The 25,159-nt window shown below is 39.8% G+C and overlaps 5 protein-coding genes across 5 annotated transcripts; 1 reads left to right on the forward strand and 4 right to left on the reverse strand.

Annotated features, from left to right (window-relative positions):
• Positions 1-2,111: 2,111 nt before the first annotated feature.
• On the reverse strand, positions 2,112-4,655 carry KLMA_40132 (transcription activator GCR1-like domain-containing protein; the record flags this gene model as incomplete). Its single annotated transcript, XM_022819415.1, has 1 exon — positions 2,112-4,655. One exon carries the CDS (start codon positions 4,653-4,655, stop codon positions 2,112-2,114), a length of 2,544 nt encoding a protein of 847 aa, XP_022675983.1.
• Positions 4,656-7,493: 2,838 nt separating this feature from the next.
• On the reverse strand, positions 7,494-9,833 carry KLMA_40133 (putative phosphotransferase; the record flags this gene model as incomplete). The annotated part of the gene is made up of 1 exon (XM_022819416.1): positions 7,494-9,833. One exon carries the CDS (start codon positions 9,831-9,833, stop codon positions 7,494-7,496), a length of 2,340 nt encoding a protein of 779 aa, XP_022675984.1.
• Positions 9,834-10,503: 670 nt separating this feature from the next.
• On the reverse strand, positions 10,504-11,790 carry ARP6 (Arp6p; the record flags this gene model as incomplete). The annotated part of the gene is made up of 1 exon (XM_022819417.1): positions 10,504-11,790. One exon carries the CDS (start codon positions 11,788-11,790, stop codon positions 10,504-10,506), a length of 1,287 nt encoding a protein of 428 aa, XP_022675985.1.
• Positions 11,791-12,142: 352 nt separating this feature from the next.
• Positions 12,143-16,288, forward strand: SMC4 (condensin subunit SMC4; the record flags this gene model as incomplete). The annotated part of the gene is made up of 1 exon (XM_022819419.1): positions 12,143-16,288. The coding sequence occupies one exon, from the start codon at positions 12,143-12,145 to the stop codon at positions 16,286-16,288; it is 4,146 nt and encodes a 1,381-aa protein (XP_022675986.1).
• On the reverse strand, positions 16,274-25,117 carry CSF1 (Csf1p; the record flags this gene model as incomplete). Its single annotated transcript, XM_022819420.1, has 1 exon — positions 16,274-25,117. The coding sequence occupies one exon, from the start codon at positions 25,115-25,117 to the stop codon at positions 16,274-16,276; it is 8,844 nt and encodes a 2,947-aa protein (XP_022675987.1).
• Positions 25,118-25,159: the final 42 nt, after the last annotated feature.

A 25,159-nucleotide genomic window follows, 5' to 3' on the forward strand; every position in this document is an offset into this window, starting at 1 on the left:
AAAAGAATTGTCAGATAGAAGGAAAAAGAGTCTTCTATAGAAGAGAAGCGCGAACGAGTGGGAATTTAAGAGTTTTTAGATTAATTGGGTTTAAACTTTTAACACGTAGTATTAAAAACAAGAACTATGTATAAATTATGTATAGGATAGTGTACAACCGTCAAAGCCACTAATATAAAAGGGCGGAATATGTCTTTTTTATTAGTAAGTAACAGGAGCTTTTGCATCAATTAGTTTAACTGGCCCGTTAGGTTTTATCGATTTTTGTTAGATCTTGCCTGCAATATGGTTCTAAGAAGTCGTATTATAAGTGCGTTTTTAATATTGCCAGGAAGAAGGAATATTTTCCAAATTTCTGCAGTCGTATTAGTAGCACTCTATGAGGGCCTCCTATAGCATATTAGCAGTGTTTAACCGGAATCAATTCATATATATAGATATTGAATTTGCGGTGATTCGATTGACAATGCCTTCTTTATATCCGTGAACATTGCGTTGTAAGAAGTGATAGTAACGGAAATGTACAATTTTACATTACATTATTTTCTGCAATGTCCTCTACTGGGACCAGTTGAAAGGATGCCAAGAAGTTCACAATAACCTTCTAGGGATTGATTTGTCCGCTGTTGGCTTTAGAGCTTAAGAGCACTGGTCATTCTTCTATGTTTTTATAGAGTTTAACTATGATCAAGAAGAATTGTCCGTGCTACTTGTACTCCATACTGGGGTTTAGTTCTAAGTTTACAGGAATAATTAGTCAATTTATACCAGCATGGGTTTCACAGATTATCCACGTATACTCGTGGGAGATATTGAAAAGTCCCCTTTTCTCACTCCAGTAAATTGAAAAGCTGTTATGTTGCGTTTTGATTATAACTCTAAGCCTCGACGGTTGCAAATTGGTAAAGAAAACTAATAAAAGAACGCTCTGACAGCTTGATGCCAAACACTGCATAAATGTCACTCACAAGCAAAATTTTCTCCTCTGGAATACATCATATCATGCAACTTTAAGAGTGTAGTTAATTGTACAATAATGTTGCATGATATCAATTATTATTCGTCATCTTCTGAATGAAAGGGATAATCCGTAAAACAGATGTATGTGAGTAATGGCGCCAGAGGTTTAACCCATATCAGCAACTACAACGAACATCTCAAGTGTAATCACAACAGTGATGTTTTCCAAAATTCCATGTTGTATTAGAACTTTCTCTTTCATTTTCTCGGATGATGACCAACTAACCAACTATCATAATTTTAATTTTGCTTAAGTTGAGTCGAAGGGGAACCAACGAAGTTCAATCAAACCAATCTACAACAACATCAGCTATGCGACAAGAAGAAACATAGCCAATGTTAAACAATATTTTTGGTGTCTTTGGCTTTCAGATTTTCCTTGTTTTTGATTTCTTTTTTGGCTTTGATTTATTTGTGATATGAAGTAAGAAGAGTTTGACTCTTTCTTCCTTTACTGTACTAACGTCTTCGAAACAGTGGAAGATGGATATGGCTCTTGAGAAAACCTCACAAAACGAGCTTACAAATAGTATAGTTTATACAATAGCTATTGATTTAGTCAATCGTCGGAGGATGATTTTCTAAAGTTGCCAAAAGTGGTTTTCTTCTCCTGAATGAAAACTGCTTTGAAAGTAAGCCTCGAAGTTTAAAGGCTGTTTAAACAAGGAAATCATGAAATGAGCGACAAGTAAGATGAAACTGTACGTGGTCAAAGATGAAAATGAAGTGTCGATGGTAAATTAAAGGTTCATGAGAGAACTATGTTTGGCATCTGTACTGTCTTCATAACGGTTAAAGAAAAAAACCGTGTTAATAATAATAATGATTATAATAACGATAAAACGTCAACAACGATTAGCGTGGATAACGGAAACGAAAATAAAAAAATAACAAAGTACCAAAAAAAAACAGCGGAGAGGGCATATTCGAGGAAAGTCTATTATTTTTTATTATTACACCTCTTTTGAATGTTCAGTTTGATTACTCTTTAATGCAAAGTCGTGAAAATAGCTGGAAAGCCATCAATGAGTTGTGATGTTTTTTCTGAGTGTCAATATGTATATTTTTTTTTTCCTTTTCAGAGATTAGACCTAGACCGGACTATTATCAATAAATTTAGCGAGATTCGGAAGTTGTTTCGCAAGGTCTGTCTTCAATTGGTTCAAATTATTGCATACCCAAACCACTGAATGGTCGTTTTGCATCCTTATTTCGTCAACGAAGTCCAGAACTTTTTCGGGAGGTAAGTTTGAAGATGCAGAAATAGTTTCGACAAAGGAACAGAAAGCTTTACGCTTCTGAAAAGTTCTCTTTTTATGGAACCGAGCCAACCTTGACCGACCGTAATCTTCAACAAACGCGTTGATCTGGGGCTTCAAAGACTGAATGAACTCATTGTAAATCGAATAAACTGAATCCAAGTCATTTTTCATATCAATGTTCAAATACCCTTCTGGAGTTACAAGATAAGTTTTGCCATTAGGTCCTACTGGTGGCTTAAACTGTTGACCCTTAGAAACAGACGAAGTGCCCATATCTTTCATCAACACTGTTTTGCCTCTCTTTGATATGCTACGTTTTTTCTCCGAATGACTTTGCGTTGGCAAATGGTGTGCAAGATTGCCATGTGTGTCCTGTTGCTTGGATGCATGTTGATGATGCGACGACGGGTGTTCGTGAATGCGCTGGAAATCAAGGTCCAAGTCCGGTGACTGCGATGGCAATTCACCCACCAAAGACAATGGGTCTAACGTAGTTGCGGTATTAGACATGGATTGATGTTGGTGTTTATTAAAGTGGCCAAGATTGTTAAAGTTCCTTTTGGAATTATCCAATTCCGTGTGGTTTATTCCTGGCGAAAGTTGGTTCCTTGTGAAAGACTGTGGGTTAAAGGTGAAAGGGTAAGGTATATTGTTGTCAAGCAATTGGTCGATCTGATTTTCTACCGCAGAAGTTGGCATGAACTTGCTAATGGAGGCAGCGAGAACTTGATCTTGGTTTTTAAAATGTGACGACGACTGTAGATCTTTTGGCATAAGTTTTGTGTCACGGAGTTGGTCGTTCTTCTTCATAATGTCAGGATTATCCAAAAGGTACTGAATATTTTGCGTCAAGCAGGTGACCTGTTCTTTTAACTGTTGATTTTCGTTACTCAAATCTTGTACCTTCTGGTGCAAGGAAAGTGATTCTGGTGACATGAAGTACTGGGAGGGAGAATCGTAGTTTTCATTTGTGCTATCCTCGAAATGCGTCTGTTGGATAATTAGAGTATCCTGTTGAGAGGTGACACGTTGCGTCCTTGATCCCTGGCCATTACCACTACCATTGACATTATTGTTATTAACGCTGTTGCTGTTATTGGCGTTAGTATTACTAGTGTTGCCATCGTTGTTGCCGTCACTGTTGTTATTGCTATTGTTATTATTAGTATTTCTATTAGTATTGTTTCCAGTACTGTTGTTCCGTCCGCCATTGTTGCCAATACCGTTACCGTTATCATGGTCTGTGTAATCTCTATTTGTGTTGCTTCTACGATTGTGACCATCGGTACCGGCACGAGCAGAGGAAGTTTCTGCGGCGACGGAAGCAGCAGCAGCAGCACTGCTACCGTCACTAATGCTGATCTCGCTATCGCGACGAACGGATTCCGATACTCTAAGTGTGTTTTGGAAATGCATGCCAGTCAAAGACGAGGTGCTGTTACGCTGCTTAGAGGCACGGAACGCTTCTGCCTCCGGACTGAAGATGGCCTTGCTGATCTGTTCAAAATCGATGTTGTCCCAATGGAACACGGAAATGGAGTCCGATCCAATGATCTCTGCGTATTCTAGAACTTTCTGTTGCAACTCGAATAGGGTCTTGATGGCCTCCAACAAGAGTTTGATGGTGGAAGAGTCGTGATGGCATATCCTGATATCATCTTGGATAAATCTATAGCACTTATCGCTAGTCACCAACGTGTTAGGGAACAAAGGGTCCTGGGAACGCACACTGCACCATTTATAATACCGGAGGATGCAAGGGAGCGTCGTTGATTTCAACGTGGCTAGTGGCACCATGTCCGTGATTTCCATGGTCCGGGCCAACGCAATGGGCAATCTGCCCACCGTCCGGTACATTTCCAAGCTCTTGGTGACCACATCTGTGAATTGGTCAATGCTCTTGTCCGCATCCAGCGTGAGAAACATGTCGTTCAAGATGAAATACATGTTCATCAACACGCAGTCTGCCTCAGCTGTATTCAACGTAAACTTATCCTGTTTGTGTTCTTTCTTATGCGAGAGCGAGTCCTCGGAAGCATTAGCTTCCGTACTGTAATCGTCGACATCGATGTCGACATCAACATCGACGCCCACGTCCACATCCCCGTCCTCATCCTCGTCCTCAACGTTCCCAAGGGAATTACCACTGACTGTTTCGTCCCCATGGTGCGACTGTGTTGTGTCTGCGCTATCTGCATCTTCCCTTGAACTGGAACCGGAACCTGCACCTGCACCTGCACCTCCTCCTGCTTCAGATTCCACTTCCTTACCTTCCCTATCTCTGTGCGCATGTTCCTGAAGCGCTTGTGTCACGTTTAGACTAGTATTAAGTGCACTAGTACTGTCTGTTGTGCGAGCACTCGTTGGATTCATATAATAAATATGTCTCTTTACTGCTATGCTATGGTCTATTCCAAAGACTGGCTTTTCAACAAACAATTCAAAAATTCAAAAATAAAAAAAAGTACAATACAATACACTATGGTATCCAAAAAACAAATAGTAGTATAATGCTACCTGGTTCAAACGATGTTCCCACAAAAAGAAAATTAATGTTTAGTACCACTCTCTGATCAAACGGGTAGTTCGAACCTCGAACGGGTTGTTCTTGTTGTTGTTGTTCAGTTTGTGATGGAGAGTATTCTGTTTCTCTTGTTGTGTGCAAAAAAAAAGAGAGTCTCTTATTTTCTCTGCTCTTCTCTTGAGATGCCCTTGTGCAAAAACTCTATTTCTTGATAACGTCTATTTTTGTCTCCAGTGTCTGTTATGGCCTGGCAATTGCAACTTGCAAGTTGCAAAAAAAAAAATTAATATATATCCAGTTGCAAACAAACACACCAGAAAGTAGCGGCAGCTGAAAAGAAATGACAATAAACGGGATGCCGCGTGTAAAGTGTGGGATTTAACTTAACTTTAGGATAAAAACGACGTCGGCGGGTCTTCTGTTTGTACAAAAGGCAGTGAGTTAAGCCCTGATGTGACTTTTAGCCGCGAGGGTTATATGTTTGACTGGCTGACTAACTAACTGATCTGATATGATCGCACTCCTTGTTCTTCTTCTTAAATCAGGATGATTTTTCGCTGTGTGAAACGCCGCAGTGGACTTTCCGATACTAACAACAGGAACAAAAAAAAAAATGAAAATGTATATCGAAATTCAAAGACTAGCGACTAGGCTATGCTAGCAAAGAATGGATAGATGTTGTTAGCCGGGGGTTAGGCGAGTCTTCCTGACTAGAGTAGACTGGATTTGACTGGAAAACAATGGAGTTTGAGTTTGCGATATGTGTGTGTAGTAGATTTACACTGGGGGTAGGGGGATAGCCACGGATAGGGATATTCCGCCGGATGCCGCTGTTCTCCGGATGAGTTTGTTTTTTTTTTTTTTTTTAATTTTTTTTTTTTCTGTGCTACTTTATGACTCGGTAGAGCACGAGACAGGTTTTGATATGGTATATGGTATGGCTTGTGCTTTTAGCCTTTAATCAGTAGCACACACACACCCTCTATAAGGTTTTCTTTCTTTCTTCTATCCGGACCTCGTTCGCTAGGCAGATCTTCTTCCGGACAGCCAGCAGTGGATTGTTGCAGCGCAATCAGTCGACAATCGGTGTATAGTAGTAGTAGTAGTAGTAGTAGTAGTAGTAGTATGGAGCGAGTGCACTGCCGGGTGGCTGATTCTGATTGCTATGCTATACTGTACTGTACTGTACTGCGTAGGGTGATAGTGTTTTTTCTAGTAAATAGGGAGAGAAATAGAGTGAGAGAAAGAGAAAGAGAGACATGGATAATCGAGGAAAAAAAAGACGAGTTTCAAGGGAGAGGGAAATGCGTGTGGTGGAGGGATCTTTTAATTTCCTGGAGTATTTATTTTCTTCTGGGATGGGTTCCAATCGTAGTACCGATGAGCGTGAAGTTGGGCCTCGATTAAGGTTTTTCTGTTTTTTCTCGCCTAGTTGTGTGTGTTGTGTGCCAGTTTGCCAGCGTGTGCGCCAGCGTGTCATTGGCAGGCATATCATGTACATGGTAATCCTCAGTTGCGCAAAACGGTGCGCGTAAGTGTGCCAATACGCAGTGCTAGAGGCTAGGCGAAAGTAACAAGTATGTCTTGAGTATATAGAATATGTAAACAAAGGCGCGGTTGCGAGCGTTAGGTTTGGACCACCGGCGGGGCGCAGAAACGGGCGCAGGGTGCGCCGGGCGTATCCCGCAGTGTTCCGATCTGCCCAGGCATGGGTAGGAGCAGGTGGCAAAAAAAAAAAAAAAAAAAAAACAAAAAGTAAGTATGTAAGTGAAAATAAGGAGGAAGAAGGGAGAGAAAATTTGAAAAATTAAAAAAAAAAAAACAACAACAACAGCACAACAACACAAGAGAAACGAACTGGAAACAGGGGAAATGCAAAAAGAAAAGCAGCGGACAGCTGTCGATATACGGTGGCAAGGCCAGGCAGGACCAGGGCCAAGGACCAAGTGACAAGGTTGATTGATGCTTATCTGTCCTTTGACTAAGCAGAGTGGCAAATGTTACAAACGCCAGCGTGTTGTGTTGGTGCTGTGTTCGATGTAGATCGCGGGGACCCGTCCGGCCGCAGTTCCTGCGGAAGCATTTGCATGCCGCATTGTTCGCTATGGAAGGATATAAGATTTTAAACGATACATACGCATGAACGCTTCTTAGAGGCGTATTCTAGTGGCGCCAGTCCTGGCGCGCGCTCTAGGGAATGACATCACGCACATTCATTCCGCATGTTTTGGTGTTCGGGCGCAGGACGCTTTGCAACTCTGCTGCGCGCCTTCAGGCAAGGGACGTATTTTGCAAATGTAAACAAAATAAAAAATAAAAAAAAACATACATACAAAATAGACGCTGCGATATGCACAGGCACAAAAAGCCGCTACTCTCGCTCTCTGTCTCTGTCTCTCTTTTTTTTTTATAATACCGGTGTGAAACAGAAACCAAAAACAATAACAATAACAAAGAAATATATATATATATATATAAGGTGAAGCCAAAATGTAAACAAAAGGAATCGGATTTTGCAGCCGCCGAGAGTGCCAAAGTGTAAAAAAAAAAAAAAAAAAAAAGAAGGTTTTTGAATGAAAGAAGCTTTCCATCTTTTAAGGTTTTGCCAGAGAAACGCGTTTATATAGCCAGAAGAATATGTATGTGTGTGTATCTACGTGTATACGAGACTATACTGCCTTCCTCCTTCATTTAGCTACTTCGTCAACCATCTTTCTGTACGTGCGTTGGGTTTGCGCCATGTCGAGGAAGATCTTGTACTTCACGTCTAGCAAGCGTCTGTCGGGACTATCGTCGTCTGCAGGCCACACGACCTTACCACCGCCGGTCATATTGTACATGACCTCCCATAGTTTATCTTTAGTTAGTTCACGTAGAGCCCTGGCCTTGGTGTGCTGGGCCGAGTTTTCGGCATCCTTCGACTTCTCGGTCTTAGCGTTGAAGGTCAACGAGTCGTCCTTGGGGTCGACTCCGTCGTCATCATCATCGGTGTCAGTGTTGCTGTCATCCTCCAGAATAGCGTTGTCGCTCGCTGTCATGATCGGGAACGGATACCCGCCCGAAGTGGTTGAGATCTGTGCAGTGGAAGCAGTTGCCGATGGTGCGGTGTATGGGCTGTGCAGATCAGTAGTGGTCTTGACTTTGGAGAAGCTGGTCAAGGGCTTCAAGGCGTTGGCACCGCCCAGGAAGCTGTCGTTTCCAGATCCCGAGCGGGATCTCGAACCGGATTTGGATCTGGATCTCGAATCCGGTCTGCTGTCGCCTCCAGAGTTCAAGCCCTGGAAGTCCTTTCTGCTCAAGGAACTCTTACGACGGATTGAGACGTCCTTGTGTTGGACAGTGGAGTTTTCAGCTGGGGCAGGAAGCTGGGCGCACGCGTCGAAGGATTCACTAGCGACGGCCCCAAGCAAAGCGGAACCGAAAACCACAGCTGCATCAATGTAACGCGGAATAACTATTGGCAAGCCTGTGCAATCGGCTAGCAATCTCATCAATAGCCCGTTTCTGCACTGGCCTCCAGACATGAAAATGGCAGCTAGTTCGTGGCCGGCATTGCACATCTGCTCAACAATCTGTCTGGTTTGCTGGGCGATGAACTCGCACGCGCCCAAGTACATGATACACAAGTCGTCGATACCGTTGTCCATCGATTGGCCAATGATGGCAGCACGCATGTTCGGGTCTGCTATTGGGGACCTGTTACCATGGTAATCACCGTAGAAAAACAAGTGTTTGGCCAAAGCGACGACGGAGGAGACCTTGCGCTGTTGCGTCAACAGCTCCAAGCGTGAGTTCAAGTAGTCGAACTTCGAAACGCTTGCTGCATCGGCCAGCTGGGACAACTCAGCATACGCTGGATGCGTTGTGAGCACATGTGCCAAAAGCGCACCCGTGCACGATTGGCCACCTTCGGCTAACCAAAATCCGGGCGCCATAACGTCTCTGTATGGGCCCCAAACACCATCAACGAAAATTGGGTCACGCGACATCGCAATGTGGCATGTGGAGGTCCCTGCAACAGCTGCCAGACGGCCCGTGGCACGGTCAATCCCGTGCTTCTCAGAGTCCGCTTGCACTAATGCAGGGATGTCAACGTCAGTGCGCGCAGCAACTGTGCCCACCCAGCCGGCGTACGCGTCAATGACACCAGACCCTACGACACAGTGGGTCGAAAGCCCTAACTCGAGCGCAGATTCCTCGTCCAAGGTCCCAATACACTCACCGGCACTCAGAAAACTGGCGTCATTGACACTCCCACCCAACTTGTGGAAATCGTTCTCGACCAACTCGGGCAACCCGATCGCCTCTAAAAACTCCTTAGACCACCCATTCTTAGACCCTTCAACGCCAATGGGTAACAAGCCCTGCTTGCAAACGGTAGAACAGTACGAACGGATCTCCAGACCAGTAGCCTTGAACGTCAAGTAATCCGCCAAATCGAAGAACTTGCATCTGGCAAACTTCTCCGCAGGAATGTTGTTCTTCAACCACTTGATCTTGGGAATCTCCATCTCAACACTCATTTGTCCACCAACATACTTCAAACACTTGTCTCCGGTCGCATTGATCTCATTCGTCTCGTCCATCGCCCGGTGGTCCATCCAGAGAATAATGTTCTGCTTGTTGTCGGTAAAATCCGGACCCACCGCAACATCCTCATTGTCCTCATCTACAACAACAAGCGAACATGTCGCATCAAACCCAATCCCATGGATCGTAGACGGATCAACTCCACTGTCACGAACCACACTCTGCACACAATGGCAGATCGCACCCCAAATCTCATGCGAAGATTGCGTAATGTAATTGGGCTTCAACTCTTGTCTCTGAATAGGCCTTTCGGCCAACGAAAGAATGTTCCCCAATTGGTCAATCACACACGCCCGAGCAGACCCAGTACCAACATCAACACCAACATAATAAACCATCTTGGGCCCGCTTTGAAGCGACATCCCACTCATAGAATGCGAAAGCATTCTTTGCTGCGAAATAGATAGCGAAGAACGTGACTTTCTCGATCCAAACATGACTGACTATTCTTTCTTTCCTTCTTTCCTATTGCTATGTTACTATTCTTTACTCTACCAGCTCATTATGCTGCTACCAACCAACACATAATAATACAACCCTATATCACTCTTAAAATTCCTTCCCTCTTCTCTGCTTCCCTTCTTTTTGCTATCATTTCCTTATGTCTGTACATACTTATATACGTCTCCCAATACTGTCTCGGAAAATAAACTTTACCTTAAAATTATAATAGTAATACAATATGTTCTATACAAACCTAATTGGAAGCAATGCCCTCGCTCCAACAACAACAACTCTCGATCGATACGCTTCGATATGCCCTCCAACACAACAAAAACAGTTCCGGAAACGTGGCTCCATGCTATCGCCCAGCTCTCGCCCAGCTCTCGCCCAGTCTCGAACAGGTGGAGAGCACACCAAAAATCCACCGAAACTGCCTCACATGGAGCTGTGTTCGCCTTGAACCTGATACGACAAATGCGGTTCGAGACTGATATCACACCCTCCACTATGTGTGGTACGGAGTTCCACGACCCTCTACCCGCAAAACAATCCAAAAATAGTTGAATTTCATTAGAAATCATGAAATTTGAGAGCGTTCGGCCAAGGGGAAGTTGTGTTGGAAGTCACGTGGACAGACAGACAGTAACATAGCAGTCAAGTCTACTACATCCATTGCTGATAGCCGAACCTGTTCTTGGTGCACCAGTCGAGACCGTGCTCGAGGTATTCTTCTCTGGTAACGCGTGCGGCCTTGAATTGGTCTGATTGTGCGAAGTCGCGCATGCTGTGCCAGGTGTGGAGAGACTTGTTCGGTATAGAGGGCAAGTGGACCTTGCAGTTCCAGTCGATGGGGCATTGTCTTTGTAGTTCTGTTTGTAGTCTCTTGTGAAAGTTTGGGATGTTGAAGTTCCCGCCGGTGCATACTATGTTTGCGACCAGTAGGGGCCGGACGACAGTGGGGCACATGTTTATGCACTCCAAGATGGTTTCGATGATGCCTGGTTTGAGGACCTGGGCGATTTCTGGGTGGAAGAAGGTTTCTGGGACGGCGAAGATTTCGTCTGTGAGGTTGATGGATTGGACTTGGCTCGGGAGCGAGGCAGGGTCTGTGGGTTTGTTGTTGTTGGTTTGCGTGTGCGAGCCTCTCTGTTTCACATACCCGAGGAAACTGGTTTGGAAATCGGGTAGCACGTACTCCACGCAGGTGCTCATCTTGTGGTGGAAGCTGTCGAAGTAGGATTCCGGCGGCATGAACGTGCATTGTTCCTTGATGTTGTTGACAAGTATGGTTTCTTCCATGACGTTGTAGTGTCTGAAGGAGATGGACTCCTTTAGCAACCCGGTGAGAAACCTGCCTCCGATGTCGAGCTTCTTGATGGCCTTGTAGTACGGTACGCCCTTTATTATGGGGACAACCCACGTACAGTTGAATCCAGAATCTATCACCAATTGGAAGTCCTTGTAGTCTCTGTTGCCGGCCGGCTGCTGCCTTTCTTTCAGGGTATCATCTATGTACGTCCCGTTGTAGAAGGGCACAAATTGTGCAGGGGGACCTTTGAACATGGATTGGAAATCGTACTCCTCAAACACAACCTGGTCCATGTTTTTCGAAAGCTCAGGTATCGTCATGAGCGTCTCGCTCACAACTAGATGGTGGTCTTTCGTGTCGTTTTCGTGCGTTAGTTTCCATTTGAACTCGTCTTCGTTGTAGAAACAGTAGTCCCATATCTCACGTTCCAACTCCCACGAAACAAGCTGACCTAGTTCGTGAGGTCTACGGATCATCGCCTCAGATATGTCCCGCATTCTTTTAGTCTGGTTAGATATGTGATATCGGGAATACTTGTCCTTTGTTAAGCAGTTTAATGCTAGAAGTGGTGTGTCGAATTCTTTCGTCCCAAACTTGATCTCATACGACCCATTGTCGATAACCAAAGTTGGTTCATTCATCTTTGGCGGACGTTATAGTATGTTAAGATAATGTCACGCTTTGAAAGAGGCTCTAGGTATTGCATCTGTGTTTCAATTTCTTTGCCTTATTATCTCTCATCTCATCTCATCTCTTGATCTTTTTTGTCTGTCTTTGTTCTGATTTTAATATGGAAAACAAACAGACTTTTCCATATAGAAAAGAATATTTCGTTTTGGTAAACAAAAAACATCATCGGCTATTTAACAGTTTATACAAGGGCTATATCACTTGAATATCCATACCCAAAGGCATTATACTGCCGTTCAGATCTGGCTTTTGAAAACATACTTCACCTACAGAGCAAATCTTTTTGTTGTCTCTTGACCTATCATGTCTGGTGATGAAGCTATCCCTCATTTGCACGAGTCTCCAGATCTAAAGAGACCAAGAATCTCTGAATCGCCCACTAGAACACCTCGAAAATTGATATTGGGGTCACCTGAGCGGAAGTATGTCGTATCCAACACACAATCACAGTCCCAGCCCACTACTGCTACCTCTAATACCATGGATCCGCCCAATCTTCACCCACCTGTGTCTCATGCGGTAAGAGGACGTGAATACAGTCAATCGCCGCCTAGATCCCCCACACGATCGCCAACAAGGTCCCCTACAAGAAAGCTAGAACTCATCAGGCTTTCTCCCAAGAAAGCAAATAGACTTGAATTACAGAAGATGCACGAGTCCAAGACTCAGACGATACAACGTTTATGTATTGACAAACTGATTTTGAACAATTTCAAGTCTTATGCTGGTGTACAAGAGATCGGACCTTTTCATACATCTTTTTCAGCCGTTGTGGGTCCCAATGGGTCAGGAAAATCCAATGTTATTGATTCGATGCTCTTTGTCTTTGGGTTTCGAGCTAACAAGATGAGACAGGGGAAACTTTCGGAGCTAATTCACAAATCAGAACAGTTTCCTGATTTGCCATCGTGCTCTGTTCAGATTCATTTCCAATACGTACAGGACATGGAAAATGGGGAAACGAAAATTCTACATTCTTCAGGCAAACTTGTCGTCGAAAGGCGTGCTTTCAAAAACAATTCTTCTAAATACTACGTTAATGGGAAAGAGAGCAACTACACCGAAGTTACCAGATTATTGAAGGATGAAGGGATCGATTTAGATCATAAGCGGTTTTTGATTCTCCAAGGTGAAGTGGAATCTATTGCGCAGATGAAACCCAAGGCGGATAAAGATGGTGATGACGGACTTTTAGAATACTTAGAAGATATTATCGGAACTGCAGACTTTAAGCCTCAAATTGAACGCTGCTTGAACGAAATTGAAACCTTAAATGATATCTGTTTGGAGAAAGAAAATAGGTTTGAGTTAGTCGATAAAGAGAAGCAAAGTCTTGAATCAGGGAAAGCCGAGGCTCTAGAATTTCTTGAAAAGGAAAAAAAGCATACCGAAATAAAGTCAAAATTGTTACAACATAAAATATGGTCTAATGATAAAAAGCTAGCTTCTACAATAAAAAAGATCAATTCTCTTAAGGAAGAATTCAAACAGGAAAAAGAAGTCCATGCCAACCTGCAACAGAAGGCTACAAACCTTTCTTCAAATCTCGAAGATATTCGGGCTCAGATTCATAAGTTGGATGCCAAATATAAAGAATCCCACTCCAAAAAGAGAACTTTGGAAAAAGAGTACATTTCAATAGAGGAAAAGCTCAAGAGTGTTAACAGAAAACTGAAAGCTGCAGAAAAGGCTTTCCAACAGTCAGAATCTGATGCAAAACATGCAACAGATGAATTGGAACAGTTAAATAAGAAAAATGAGGAATATCAAATTGAACTAACAGAACTCTTTCAAACTCTTGACGCCGAAAAGGAAAAGCTAAGGAAAATCAAATTAGAATTGCATGAAAAAACGAAAGATCTTTCCCAAGAAATCGAACTTATAGAAAAGCAATTGGAACCATATAATAATCAGATACGAGATAAACAGTCTGAAATAAAACTATCTGAAGCTAAAATTAGCATGTTGAAGTCTACTCATAACAATCTAAAAAGTGAGAGGGATCGCATTTTAAAAACAATTGATGATCTTAAAGCTAATGACGAAAAAACGATAGAAAATTTGGAGAATTTAACTAACGAGAGGGAGAAAGTGAAGACCAGGATAGCATCAGCAGAAAAGGAAATATTTGAGGCCAAAAACCAAATAAGTAAGATGCGTGAAGTGTTAATTCAACAACGACAAACTGTTGAGGAAGCTAAATCAAATTTGAGCGGATATCAAAATAAAAGTACTGTTTTAGAAGCTCTTAAAAAGCTTCAGAATTCTGGGCGTATAACAGGATTTCATGGTAGATTAGGGGATTTGGGAACCGTTGATGATAAATACGATATTGCTATATCAACTGCCTGTCCAAGGCTAGATGACATAGTTGTAGATACAGTTGAATGTGGACAGCAATGTATTGATCATTTAAGAAAGAATAAGCTTGGTTATGGACGGTTTATTCTTCTTGAAAAACTCCGTTCGTTTGATCTACGTAAAATACAAACTCCAGAAGGCGTTCCTAGATTATTTGATCTAGTAAAGCCAATGAATGATATATTCAAGCCTGCATTTTATTCTGTTTTGCGTGACACTTTAGTGGCAGAAAACCTACAACAAGCTAATAGAGTTGCATATGGAAGCCGTAGATTTCGAGTGGTGACTTTGGATGGAAAATTAATCGATCTATCAGGTACAATGTCCGGTGGTGGTGGAGCTCCACAAAGCGGCGCTATGAGATCCAAGTCAGACTCTTCTGGAAACTACTCCAGAGAAGACGTTCTGAGAATGGAATCTCAACTATCGGCGAAAGAGACGAATTTTAACAGTGCGATATCAACTCTTCATGAGATGGAATCGGCATTGCAAAAGCTTACGGATCGTCTTCCTGCCATAGATGTTGACATATCTAAAACTCAACTTGAACAAGAATCCCGTGTTGCTGAACTAACTTCTTATAATCAAAGGCTGTCTCAGATTGATGACGAATTGTCTGATCATGAAAATAATCAACTCCCTCTTATTAATGAGCAAAATAACCTATCTAAATTACGAGAAGAGCTTTCATCCGTTTTGAACCAGTCAAAATCTAACCAAGATAAAATTGATAGACTAAAGGAAATTATAATGCAAAAGGGAGGTCTCGAGCTTCAAATGCAAATATCTAAAGTTGATTCATTAGAAAAACGTATCGAGATAATACAAGACAAACAAAAGAAGGACAAAGCAAAATGTAGGAAACTAGAATTAGATATAAAGAGAAGATTGAAAGATAAGACCAAATATTCTGATGAAGCCAACAGCTGTACTTCCGAGATTGACACGCTTTCTATCCGACTCGATGGCGTTCAGAAAGATAAGAATGAACTCGATAACTTCTTACTCACATTAAATGACCAGGAGAGCGAATTAAAGGAAAAGGAAGACAATGTGAAAGAAGAATTAGCTGGAATAGAAAAAGATCTTAACGATTTTAAAGCCAAAGAATTAACCTTTACAGAGAAACTAAACAATTTTGAGTCGGTAAAGTTACAGATTACCAATGATTTGGAGAAGTTTAACAATGAACTTTCAAACCTAAAAATTAGAGATGTAGTATATTTGTTAGCCAAGCTTGAAGAAGGCATCTTGGTTGAATCAGATGAACAACTGCTTCCTAATAATGAGGTACAGAATGCTTCAATTACCCATGATGGTGATGGTGATGGTGATGTGGAAATGACGGACGTCTCAATGCAACAAAATGATAAAATTGTAATTGACGAAAGTTTGTCGATCTTATCAGAATCAGAATTGGAGTGTATTGATGTAGAGGTTTTGAACTTGGAACTACAGCAACTACAAGATTATCTGGATAATTTTACTGGTGATATAAATGTTTTGGAGGAATACGCTCGCAGACTGGCGGAATACCAAAGAAGAAAATTGGACTTAAATCAAGCTGTTGCTAAAAGAGAAGAAGTCCGAGGAAGATGCGAACGGTTAAAACAAGAAAGACTTGAAAAGTTTTTGGAAGGATTTGGTATAATATCCATGACTTTAAAAGAGATGTATCAAATGATTACTATGGGTGGAAATGCCGAATTAGAGCTCGTAGATAGTCTTGATCCTTTTTCTGAAGGAGTACTGTTCAGTGTTATGCCACCTAAAAAGTCATGGAGGAATATTTCTAATTTATCTGGTGGTGAAAAGACTTTGAGTTCACTAGCCTTGGTTTTTGCTCTTCACAAATACAAACCAACACCTTTATATGTTATGGACGAAATTGATGCGGCATTGGACTTTAGAAATGTTTCAATTGTAGCAAATTACATCAAAGAGCGGACCAAAAATGCCCAATTTATTGTGATATCTTTAAGAAATAACATGTTTGAACTAGCACAACATCTTGTTGGAATTTATAAGAACAATAATATGACACGAAGTACCACATTACAAAATGTTGATGTTTTACACACTGTTTAAATTATCACCAAGGATATTGTTATAGCGGCCTTCGGCAACGTAAATAAGTTTTTGTAAAGGAACAACAACCAGTTGATGTGTCATACCAGGGAATCTTTTACGATTCACACCAAACCATTCTATTGGGGGGGTTGCGTTTCCAAGGTCCTTCAATAAAGGCATTTCAATATGAGGTTCATCTAAAGGAACGTACTGGTATTTAGTACCTAAATCAACAATCTTAATCTTTTCTGCGATGTTCTCATCCTCAAAAAATGGTTTCGATGGGGATGCTTCAGCATGTCCCCTACGAGCTGATAAAGCTCTCACGTGTGTTGCCCACATTTCTCGAATAAAGTTTATCGGATCTAAGTTCCATTTTATGTCCACCTTATCACCAAAACTACTAGAATACAAAAGTTCAATTCTGGTGTCAGGTATTTTCTGCCAAGTCGTTATACCAACAAATACAGAGGGTGCAGCCAATATAATATCACCATCTACAGCAGATGCTATCGAATTATATTCTTCAACGGATATTGTGGAGAAATTGTCATCAGTTAAATCATTGTTAAAGCGTGCCAAGTTGATGTTAATATCATGTATTTGCCACGTCAAATCGGTCTTCGTTTTCTGTTCTGTTTGGGTAGTTGCCTCTACATTCATTTTTGTAGCTTTTAGCACTAACACTTCGCTGTCAAATAGAGTACTAGGGAACACTTGTAATCTAAAAGAGCCAATTTCAGCAACCAAATTAGTACGTAGACGAAGGGGTTCCACAAGTGAAGAGTTTTTAGCACGAATCCTTCCTGAGCTCTCTGGGTTAGATTCCTTCAAAGTTTGCACATAAGATTTTTTGTTCTCCATCCTCAACCGCTCAAAAGTGTTATGAATATCATAAAGGTTGGCTGAAGATAAAGCAGTTAAGAATACATTAATTGATCCACAAGTTGCTGAAACTGCCAATAAATCCTTCAACAAGCCGCTCTCGTCTCTTTCATTCCATAGTGCAAAGCGTATATCATGTGCCACAGCAATTAAAAATGAATGGTAATCAAACCCTAATTTGATGGATAAATAACCTACTGTAACAGACACTTTAACCAATGGAGCTTCGAATTTGTGGTTTCTAATAGGCCAGTTAACACTAGAATCGAATAATAAATTTCCTATTTCTAAAGATCCGCCCAGACGACCTTCCGAGTTAGACTTCATGTCTTTCAAGAAAAAGCTGACAGAATGAGACCAATCAATACTGTGACGGGAGGATATCCAAAAGGATGGGGCTTGGAAATTAATGGACCCAAGTGAAGGATCCATGTCAATAGAAGCGGAGGTATTTTTGAAAATGATACGATACACCCATGGAATCTTAGTAGCAGATGATTCTGACACAGGTTTTGATTTGGTTTTTGGTGCCTGTAGGCCCTTAACCCGAGAAGATTCGTTTTTCTTAATTTTTGGTGACCAGATATCGAGGAATAGTGATATATCCTGGAGCTGCTTCAAATTCATGTATAATTTGGTGCCGGAAAACATAATGTGACCATATATGCTGATGTTCTCCTTTTCTGTTAAGATAACATCGAGCAGGACATCATCAATTCCGGCCGAGGAACTAATCTCTCTAGAAAAGACATGTCTTGTGTTAATCTCGATTTTTGACCATTGCAAAGATACTGAAACAGAATTGTCATTAATTGAAGGATTGGTGAAAAGCGAAATTTTGAAATTAGAGAATCCAAGATCAGCTTGAATTTTTGCCTTTGGTTCACATGACAAAGTGATATCTTGTTTACCAATATGAATAATGAACGCAACATCAAAGTTTTTCAATAAATTATTATAGTCAAAATGTGACTTTTGGAATTCAGCCTTGGTAGTCACTTCATCATTCGGGGCAGTTGATGTGTTATTTGTATTAAAGCCGCCAAGAAGCTGCTCCATTTCTTCTTGTAAGTTAACTAAAACAGGAACACAAGATGAATAGAGGATGTTATGGGTTGATTCTACGTTGACGTAACTTCTTATCCAATGATTCTTCTCTTTATTCACGTCAAATAAGTAGCTCACAGACACTTCGCTAGAAGGGCTAGTCAGTTCAAAAGATGACTTCTGATCAAGTTCAGTTACATCGGTTGGATTGAATAATTTGATAGTTCCACCTCCATAGTTCACAACGCAATTTATGGAATTGATAGAAGGAATTAAAACTTTAGAGCTGAATTTTTCGCCTCTGTGGTCTTCATTGCTATTATTTGAATCATAGCGTTCATTGATAGAAGACAGTTTCCGTTGGAACTCTTTTATTGATGCTACAGTAGATGCTGCAACATCTACGATATCTGTCATAACAGAAACATCGATGCTGTCAGCATTCATTCTAATGAAAAGATCTTTCTTTAGATTCTTTTCATGGAACCAAAAATTGAGTTGCATACTTGATAAGTGGCTTCTATTAAATTTGGGAATTCCATCAGTAATGTAGAAGTCATTCGACTGTTTACCTTGTGCTATAGAAACATATCCATCCACGAAGGTCAGTTTTCCAAAGGGTCTCTCATAAGCCATAAATAGACTTTCATACCCCAACATAATACCAGGTTGGCGATTTTCACCTTCAAAAAGCCAACCTAAACATAGTTTGTAAGATAAAACATTTATGGACAACTTTTGGAGGAAAGAAGAATCTTTAGGCGTAGTTGGAGAATTATCATCAGAGAAAAATGAAGGAATGTCATGAAATAGCATTTTACCTTCACGAATTAGGAAAAGAATACTAAACAGTGTTGAAGAACACAATGATAGGCGTGTATAATGACTCTCGACTTGTAATGCAGATTTTGAACTATCCTCGGTGAGTTTGAACGTTGCCCCAATGTCTAGAACCTTTGATAAGGTTGATGGGATATCAGGATGCACCACCAAAAAACATAGACTCTGGGTATTAAACCATACATTGGAGTTCGGCTCCACCTTATTTGTTTTGATGTTCGATGAAGGCTTCTTGAGGTAGGATAGAGAACTCTCATTAATTTCAATCACATAATTAGTTTTATCTATCTCAATCAAAAATCCCATATACGCACAGTTTAGATTGAAGCTCCAAGGTTTGGAAATATTCTGGTCAGTACCCTCACATTTAATATCTGATGGTCGTTTTTCTCTCTGTGCAAGAAGGTTTTGTATACTTTGGATAATATTATCGAATTGAAAACGATTGTCACAAAGAGTAACTTTTAAGGTAGTAATATCAACATCGACATCATTGAGTAAGATATCATCTTTGAAATCTATTCTTGTGGTAGAATTGAATATACGCACCAGCTTATAACTATTCATAAAGATATCAAGAAGCAATTCTTCATAATTAGCGCTAATTGATCTCTTCCTTCCTAATTCAGATATAATTCCAACGGTAGTCAGTTTGAATTTTAAATCAAATGGCGAAAATAAAGATGTCTTCAATTCAAATGCTTCAAGTGCTACCAAACTTTTTAGGATGTATTTTGTTTTCTTATCGCCATCTTCTTGACCAGGAACCGAAATTTGTTTTGAATCACCTTTCATATTGTTTAACATGAGTTTAAGAGATTTTGAATGTTCGATGAGGTGTTGAAGAGTTGTTTCACTTGAATCAATAATAACTTCACCGACGTTTAGTCGGTTTAAGTATATTCCATCCGTCTCCATACCTATGAAACTCTCCTCGATGCTACTTATTTGTATTCTTAGTAGATTCTGGTTAAGGTACGAAAATCCAAATGCAATTAAACCAGAAGAGTATTTTACTGAAAACACAGAGTTCCTCTCAAAAGTAGTTTTTAGTGCAATTATCAAAGCATCATTCAAATCAATTGATGCCTTGTATTCAGTAGTACTAACTACTATTGTAAGATTTTTCAGACCCAATGAACATTGATTTATTCTTAATGCGAATGATTTTGATATATTTAGGGATTTTTTCTGTTTGGTTTCCAATTTTCGGCTTAGGAGAACGGCTTTCCTTACATGGTCTTCATTTACAGCCACATACAATGACCCTGTTGATATGCCAACATCTAATTCTTTTTTATCATAGTCGATTGAATCAAAGTCTAATATTGAGTCAAGAGTCAATTTTCTTAATATTATATCTAATTGCTTGATCACAAGAAGAGATGCTTGCCTAATGGAGTTTACTTCTAAATGAATCTTTTCGAACGAAAGTTTTGCATCCTTATAAGATGAGTCGTCATTGTCTTCAATAGGGATTGGGAAAATAAATTCAAATAAGGCACTTTGTTCAATCTCTGTTACATCCCAATTTTTCCAATGAGAGAATACTTCTAAAAATCTAGATCTGACTTCAGAAGATTCAGTTTTTTCGAGTTCATTGAAATCAGTAAATATCTTATTGTAATCTGTTTCTGGGATATTTCGTGAGACAAAACGTAACCGTGTGATTGCCCTCCAGCTGGAATTATCACGCACATGATATTTAGAGAGTCTTGTGATGTATGCAGGTTTAGTAATAACATAAGGCACAGAATCAATACCATTGCTCTGGCCTAATTGAGCAATTTTCAGCAACATTATTATCTTATCATCTTTTTTCATCTCAAGTGAGCTCTTTATCTTTTGCACAGAATTTGAAAATGACGATACAAGTAAAATAGTAAAATCTGTTATCATATCTACATCGTCATCAGAAAAGGATAATCTCACTGTTCCAATCTGTAATCTCGAACGCATGTCAATGTCTGTGCATAGAACGGTATTCAAAGTAGAAAGGTAAAATGTTGCAATAGAATCCTGACTTATCATTGTGTTGCTTGGAGTTTTATTAATGGAGATTTTCAAATCATCGACATCACACATTAAAGTCGAGTCGCTTGAATTTCCTTTAGTAACAACATCAAGTTCAGCACTTATTTTTGCAGTCGATTTAGTCTGTGAAAGAATAGATAGTTTGGAAATTGAAATAAGCATAGAGTTGTTTTTCTCGTCGCTTTCTGCTATTTTACTTTGAGGTCTAATATTCACAGTTATTTGATCTGAAACCAACGATATATTCATTACCTTAGAGTCATTTTGCAGGGCTTCGGAATAAAGTTCTAATACTGACATTTCATAAAAATCCATAGTGTCAAAAATATCAGTTTTTGGCATACACTTAATAATACCCGCTAATATCGAAAATACTTCAGGTGTAATAGAAATATTAATTGGTCCCAAGTGTATCGATATGTTTTGCGTACTTGAGTTGCTTCGGGTATTGACTAAATAGTCTTTGATTCTGTTGCTTCTAATCCTGGAAAGTCCATAATTAGTTTCAATGCTTGATGTATCCTCCATCAAGTATCTAGTATCCTGATCATCCGCGTCAAAGGTTACAAGGTTAGAGAGGTTTCCGAGTAGAAGTTCGAATATTTTGTCAAACGTTTGTTCAGTGAGTGGTTCTGCAAGGGAAGGCATACAAATACTTGGTGTAATTGATCCAAATAAATCATTGTATAAAGATGATTCTTTGAGGTCATCAAGATTCAATAAAAACTTACACCGATGAAAAGGGCTGTCATTAACAAGGACGCACTTTCTCTGTTCGAATTTATGATTTTTAAAGTTCTTTTTTATTGGAAAGCATGACAGATCTACCGATGTTTCTAAACTAAAGGCTTTTTCTCCATCTTTATTAACTGCATCAATGAATAATGATTTTATTTTTGCATCCAACCTTTTCGAATAACTTTCATTTACCAAATCCCAGGAGTTTATACTAATATCTTTCAAAGCAATGTTGATTGATTCGTCTGGAACAGCACTTCTGACACATAAAGCAATACCTACCAAAGATATGGATAAGGAAGTTATATCTTCCGGACTTTTTGAATTATATATTAAAAGATTTTCCATATCTTTATAAGAAAATCCAAGTTTTTTAAGTGATTCGAAAAGAGTGACGAGAAAATCCAAAGTAGTGTCTGTTTTGATTGAACCTACCCCAATATCCCACTTGCATAGATATGTCTCTTCATTTGGAGGAACACCAAACATTCTATGTCCATGGATATGAAGACCATCTATTATCCCATAATCTGATGGCTTCTCCTGAGGCAATCTAATATCTTTACCGAAACTAAAGTTGTCATCCCTGCAAATATTAATCCTTGATAAAGCTAAGCTCAAGTCCATATAGTAATTGGTATATCGCATGTCAAATTCAAGACTATTGAATGATAATAGATATGAGCTCTTTGAGTTGTATATTTTTTGTGGAACAACAATAGTACCATCTTCAACAAAAAATGTTATCCATACATCTGTTTCGTTCTTCTTCCTTAAAAATGCAGATTCATCTATGGCAATTTCGTCTGACAAACCTGAAGATTCACTCTCTACTGAAGATACTATGGAAGAAAAGTCATCCGTTGTCGAATATGTGTCCCTTGAGCTTGATAATGATTCTTCTTTCGCCCTCAAGTCATTACTATACTCCTCTGTGGTTTTGAAATGATTGAATTCGCCAAAATAGTTGAGCTTTATATTCATCAAATACCTCACGACAAATCCAAATGATAGGAATTTTGTCGATGAGCTTCTAATATCCATCTCGATAAGATCGACATTGTCTAAATCAACTGATGAGTGTGAGAGATAAGACCCTGTTAGGGTGAAATTCGGGCACTCACCAAACGTTTTTTCGTCTAGAAACTCATTTAAAGTGTTCCAACTAGGTGGTAATATCGAAAGTATCACAATTGGAGAACTTATAGAAAAGGTACTTTGATGATATGGTGAATCGATTGATTTAAACGGTAAGTTCACTGTTGTCCTTAACGATTGTCCGCTTAAAGATAAAAAACAGTTTTCATTGTAGTCAAGTGGATTATTGATAATGTTAGCATCATTTACATTCAATATCAACTTGAAATCAGTAAAGCTCCAATCTATATTATAAACAAACGGTCTGAAGAGGTCATACTCATGTGTGGCTCTTGAAGAAAAATCTTGAAAAAGATCGGAAATTAGATTTATATGATCCTTAAGAAGAAATAATTCAGCACCAAAACTCTTTAATTGGAACATCCATTCAGCTTCACCATTCCATTTAGTGGGATATCCAACATCAGCAGTAATACTCTGGCTTTTAGCTTTGAATAAAATCTCATGATTGACACTAGATTTTACTTCTGGTTCCAATAGATTAATGAATAGCTCATTGGGAATATAGTTATTTTTTGAACAGAGAGCTATATTGAACAGGAGTTCACTACCGTCTTTCAATGATATATTCAACCATCCAAATGCCCTATGGGTGTCGCCTGTTTCCTTGAATCTTTTTAGAAAATCTTCATCCTTACTGGGTTCCCTGGTAGGAATATGTAATATACTATTATCAGAAAAGTTAATAGATACTTTAAAAGTTTCATATTGGCGTAATTTGCCATCAGTCGATGGTGTTTTGGGTATTGTATCTCTAGTAATAATTGGAGAGAATAACCTTATAATGTCTTGCATATGTGCATTGGACCATGGGCCGTAATATATTGCTGCTGTAGAGACAACAATATCACATCCAAACTCAGGTGGTATTGGGGCTAAAGAATACGAATTTTGTTCTTCCTCCTCTCCCTCTTCCTCTTCCTCTCCAGGGGTATGTTGTCTTTCCGTAGTATCAACTTTGGTATTGGCAGTGAAAGAATTCTCTTGTTGTTCAACGCCCGGTATATCATAATAGTAATTCAATGATATTTTGTCAGCCTTCATTATTTTGCTGTAACGAGCATATTCCTGATCTTGAAATTCTATTACATCGATATCGTCATTTTCATCTTTCTTGTGCTTTTGATATATATCCAAACCTTTCCAAGATTCTAAGTATTCTAACTGGTCATTGCTTTGAAGTTGATGGCCTCGCCATATTATTCCTAGAAATTTGTTCCAATGAGAAGAGACGCTCTGTAGTACTTTATCCATCGTTTTTTCCACTACAAATGTCTTGATGGGATTATCGTTTTGGTAACCTAGGTTAGTGCGTAGTTGAAAACTTGTGTCAGTGAGATCCAAAGACAGTTTCTTTCTATAATAGTCCAGTTTAGAAGCCGAAGTATGTATGTCAAATATACCCTTGGCCTGTTCGAAACTGAAAACGCCAACATGCTTTGTATTTCTATTTCCGAGAACTAAAGCACCTCTGTTGGCTGCTAATTGGATTGGAAACACTCCCGCCAAAATCGGGAGTTTCGATCCAGTTTTTGTATCATTAACACAACTTGCTGCACTGCCACTGGTATTAGAAGTCTTAGAGTTAGAGCCATCTTGTTCTGTGAGCTCAGTTGCTTTATCGTCATCATTAGAATCGCTATAAGCATAGTCATCTCCCGCAGTAGCGAAGTGTTCCTTTAATAGGGATTCGTATGCGTCGAAATGGTTATACACGAATATTTCGACACCGGAACACTGCAATAAGAACCGAGCTGGTAATTTTTCATTATTGATAGCATCTAAACCTGTTCTAGATTCAGAATCATAGCCCCGAACCCTTGTATGTAGGAGCCAATACCTCCATGTAAAGCTCCCCTCCAAAAACGATATCGTTGAATCCCTAGTCACTATAGTAAGATTCTTAAAGAAGATCCGACCACCAAGAAACGAAATCTTTATCGATTGAATGGTAATTTTCACTTTATGTCGCCTCCAAAGGAGCACGTTTACTGCCTGTGTTAATATCCATGCTGATATTCGTCCAAAGTAAAATGGAACTAATATGCATAGAACCACTGTGAGAATCCAGTCCACAAGGAATGGTATACTCAAATTCTTCTCGTTAGAGATTGATACAGGACTAAAAGATGAGCTCGAATCCATCCTTACTTAGTGTTCAAGCCCGTCCTTACGCTCCCATTTAGT

This window comes from Kluyveromyces marxianus, chromosome 4 (assembly GCF_001417885.1).
Source record: "Kluyveromyces marxianus DMKU3-1042 DNA, complete genome, chromosome 4".
Classification (NCBI taxonomy): domain Eukaryota; kingdom Fungi; phylum Ascomycota; class Saccharomycetes; order Saccharomycetales; family Saccharomycetaceae; genus Kluyveromyces; species Kluyveromyces marxianus.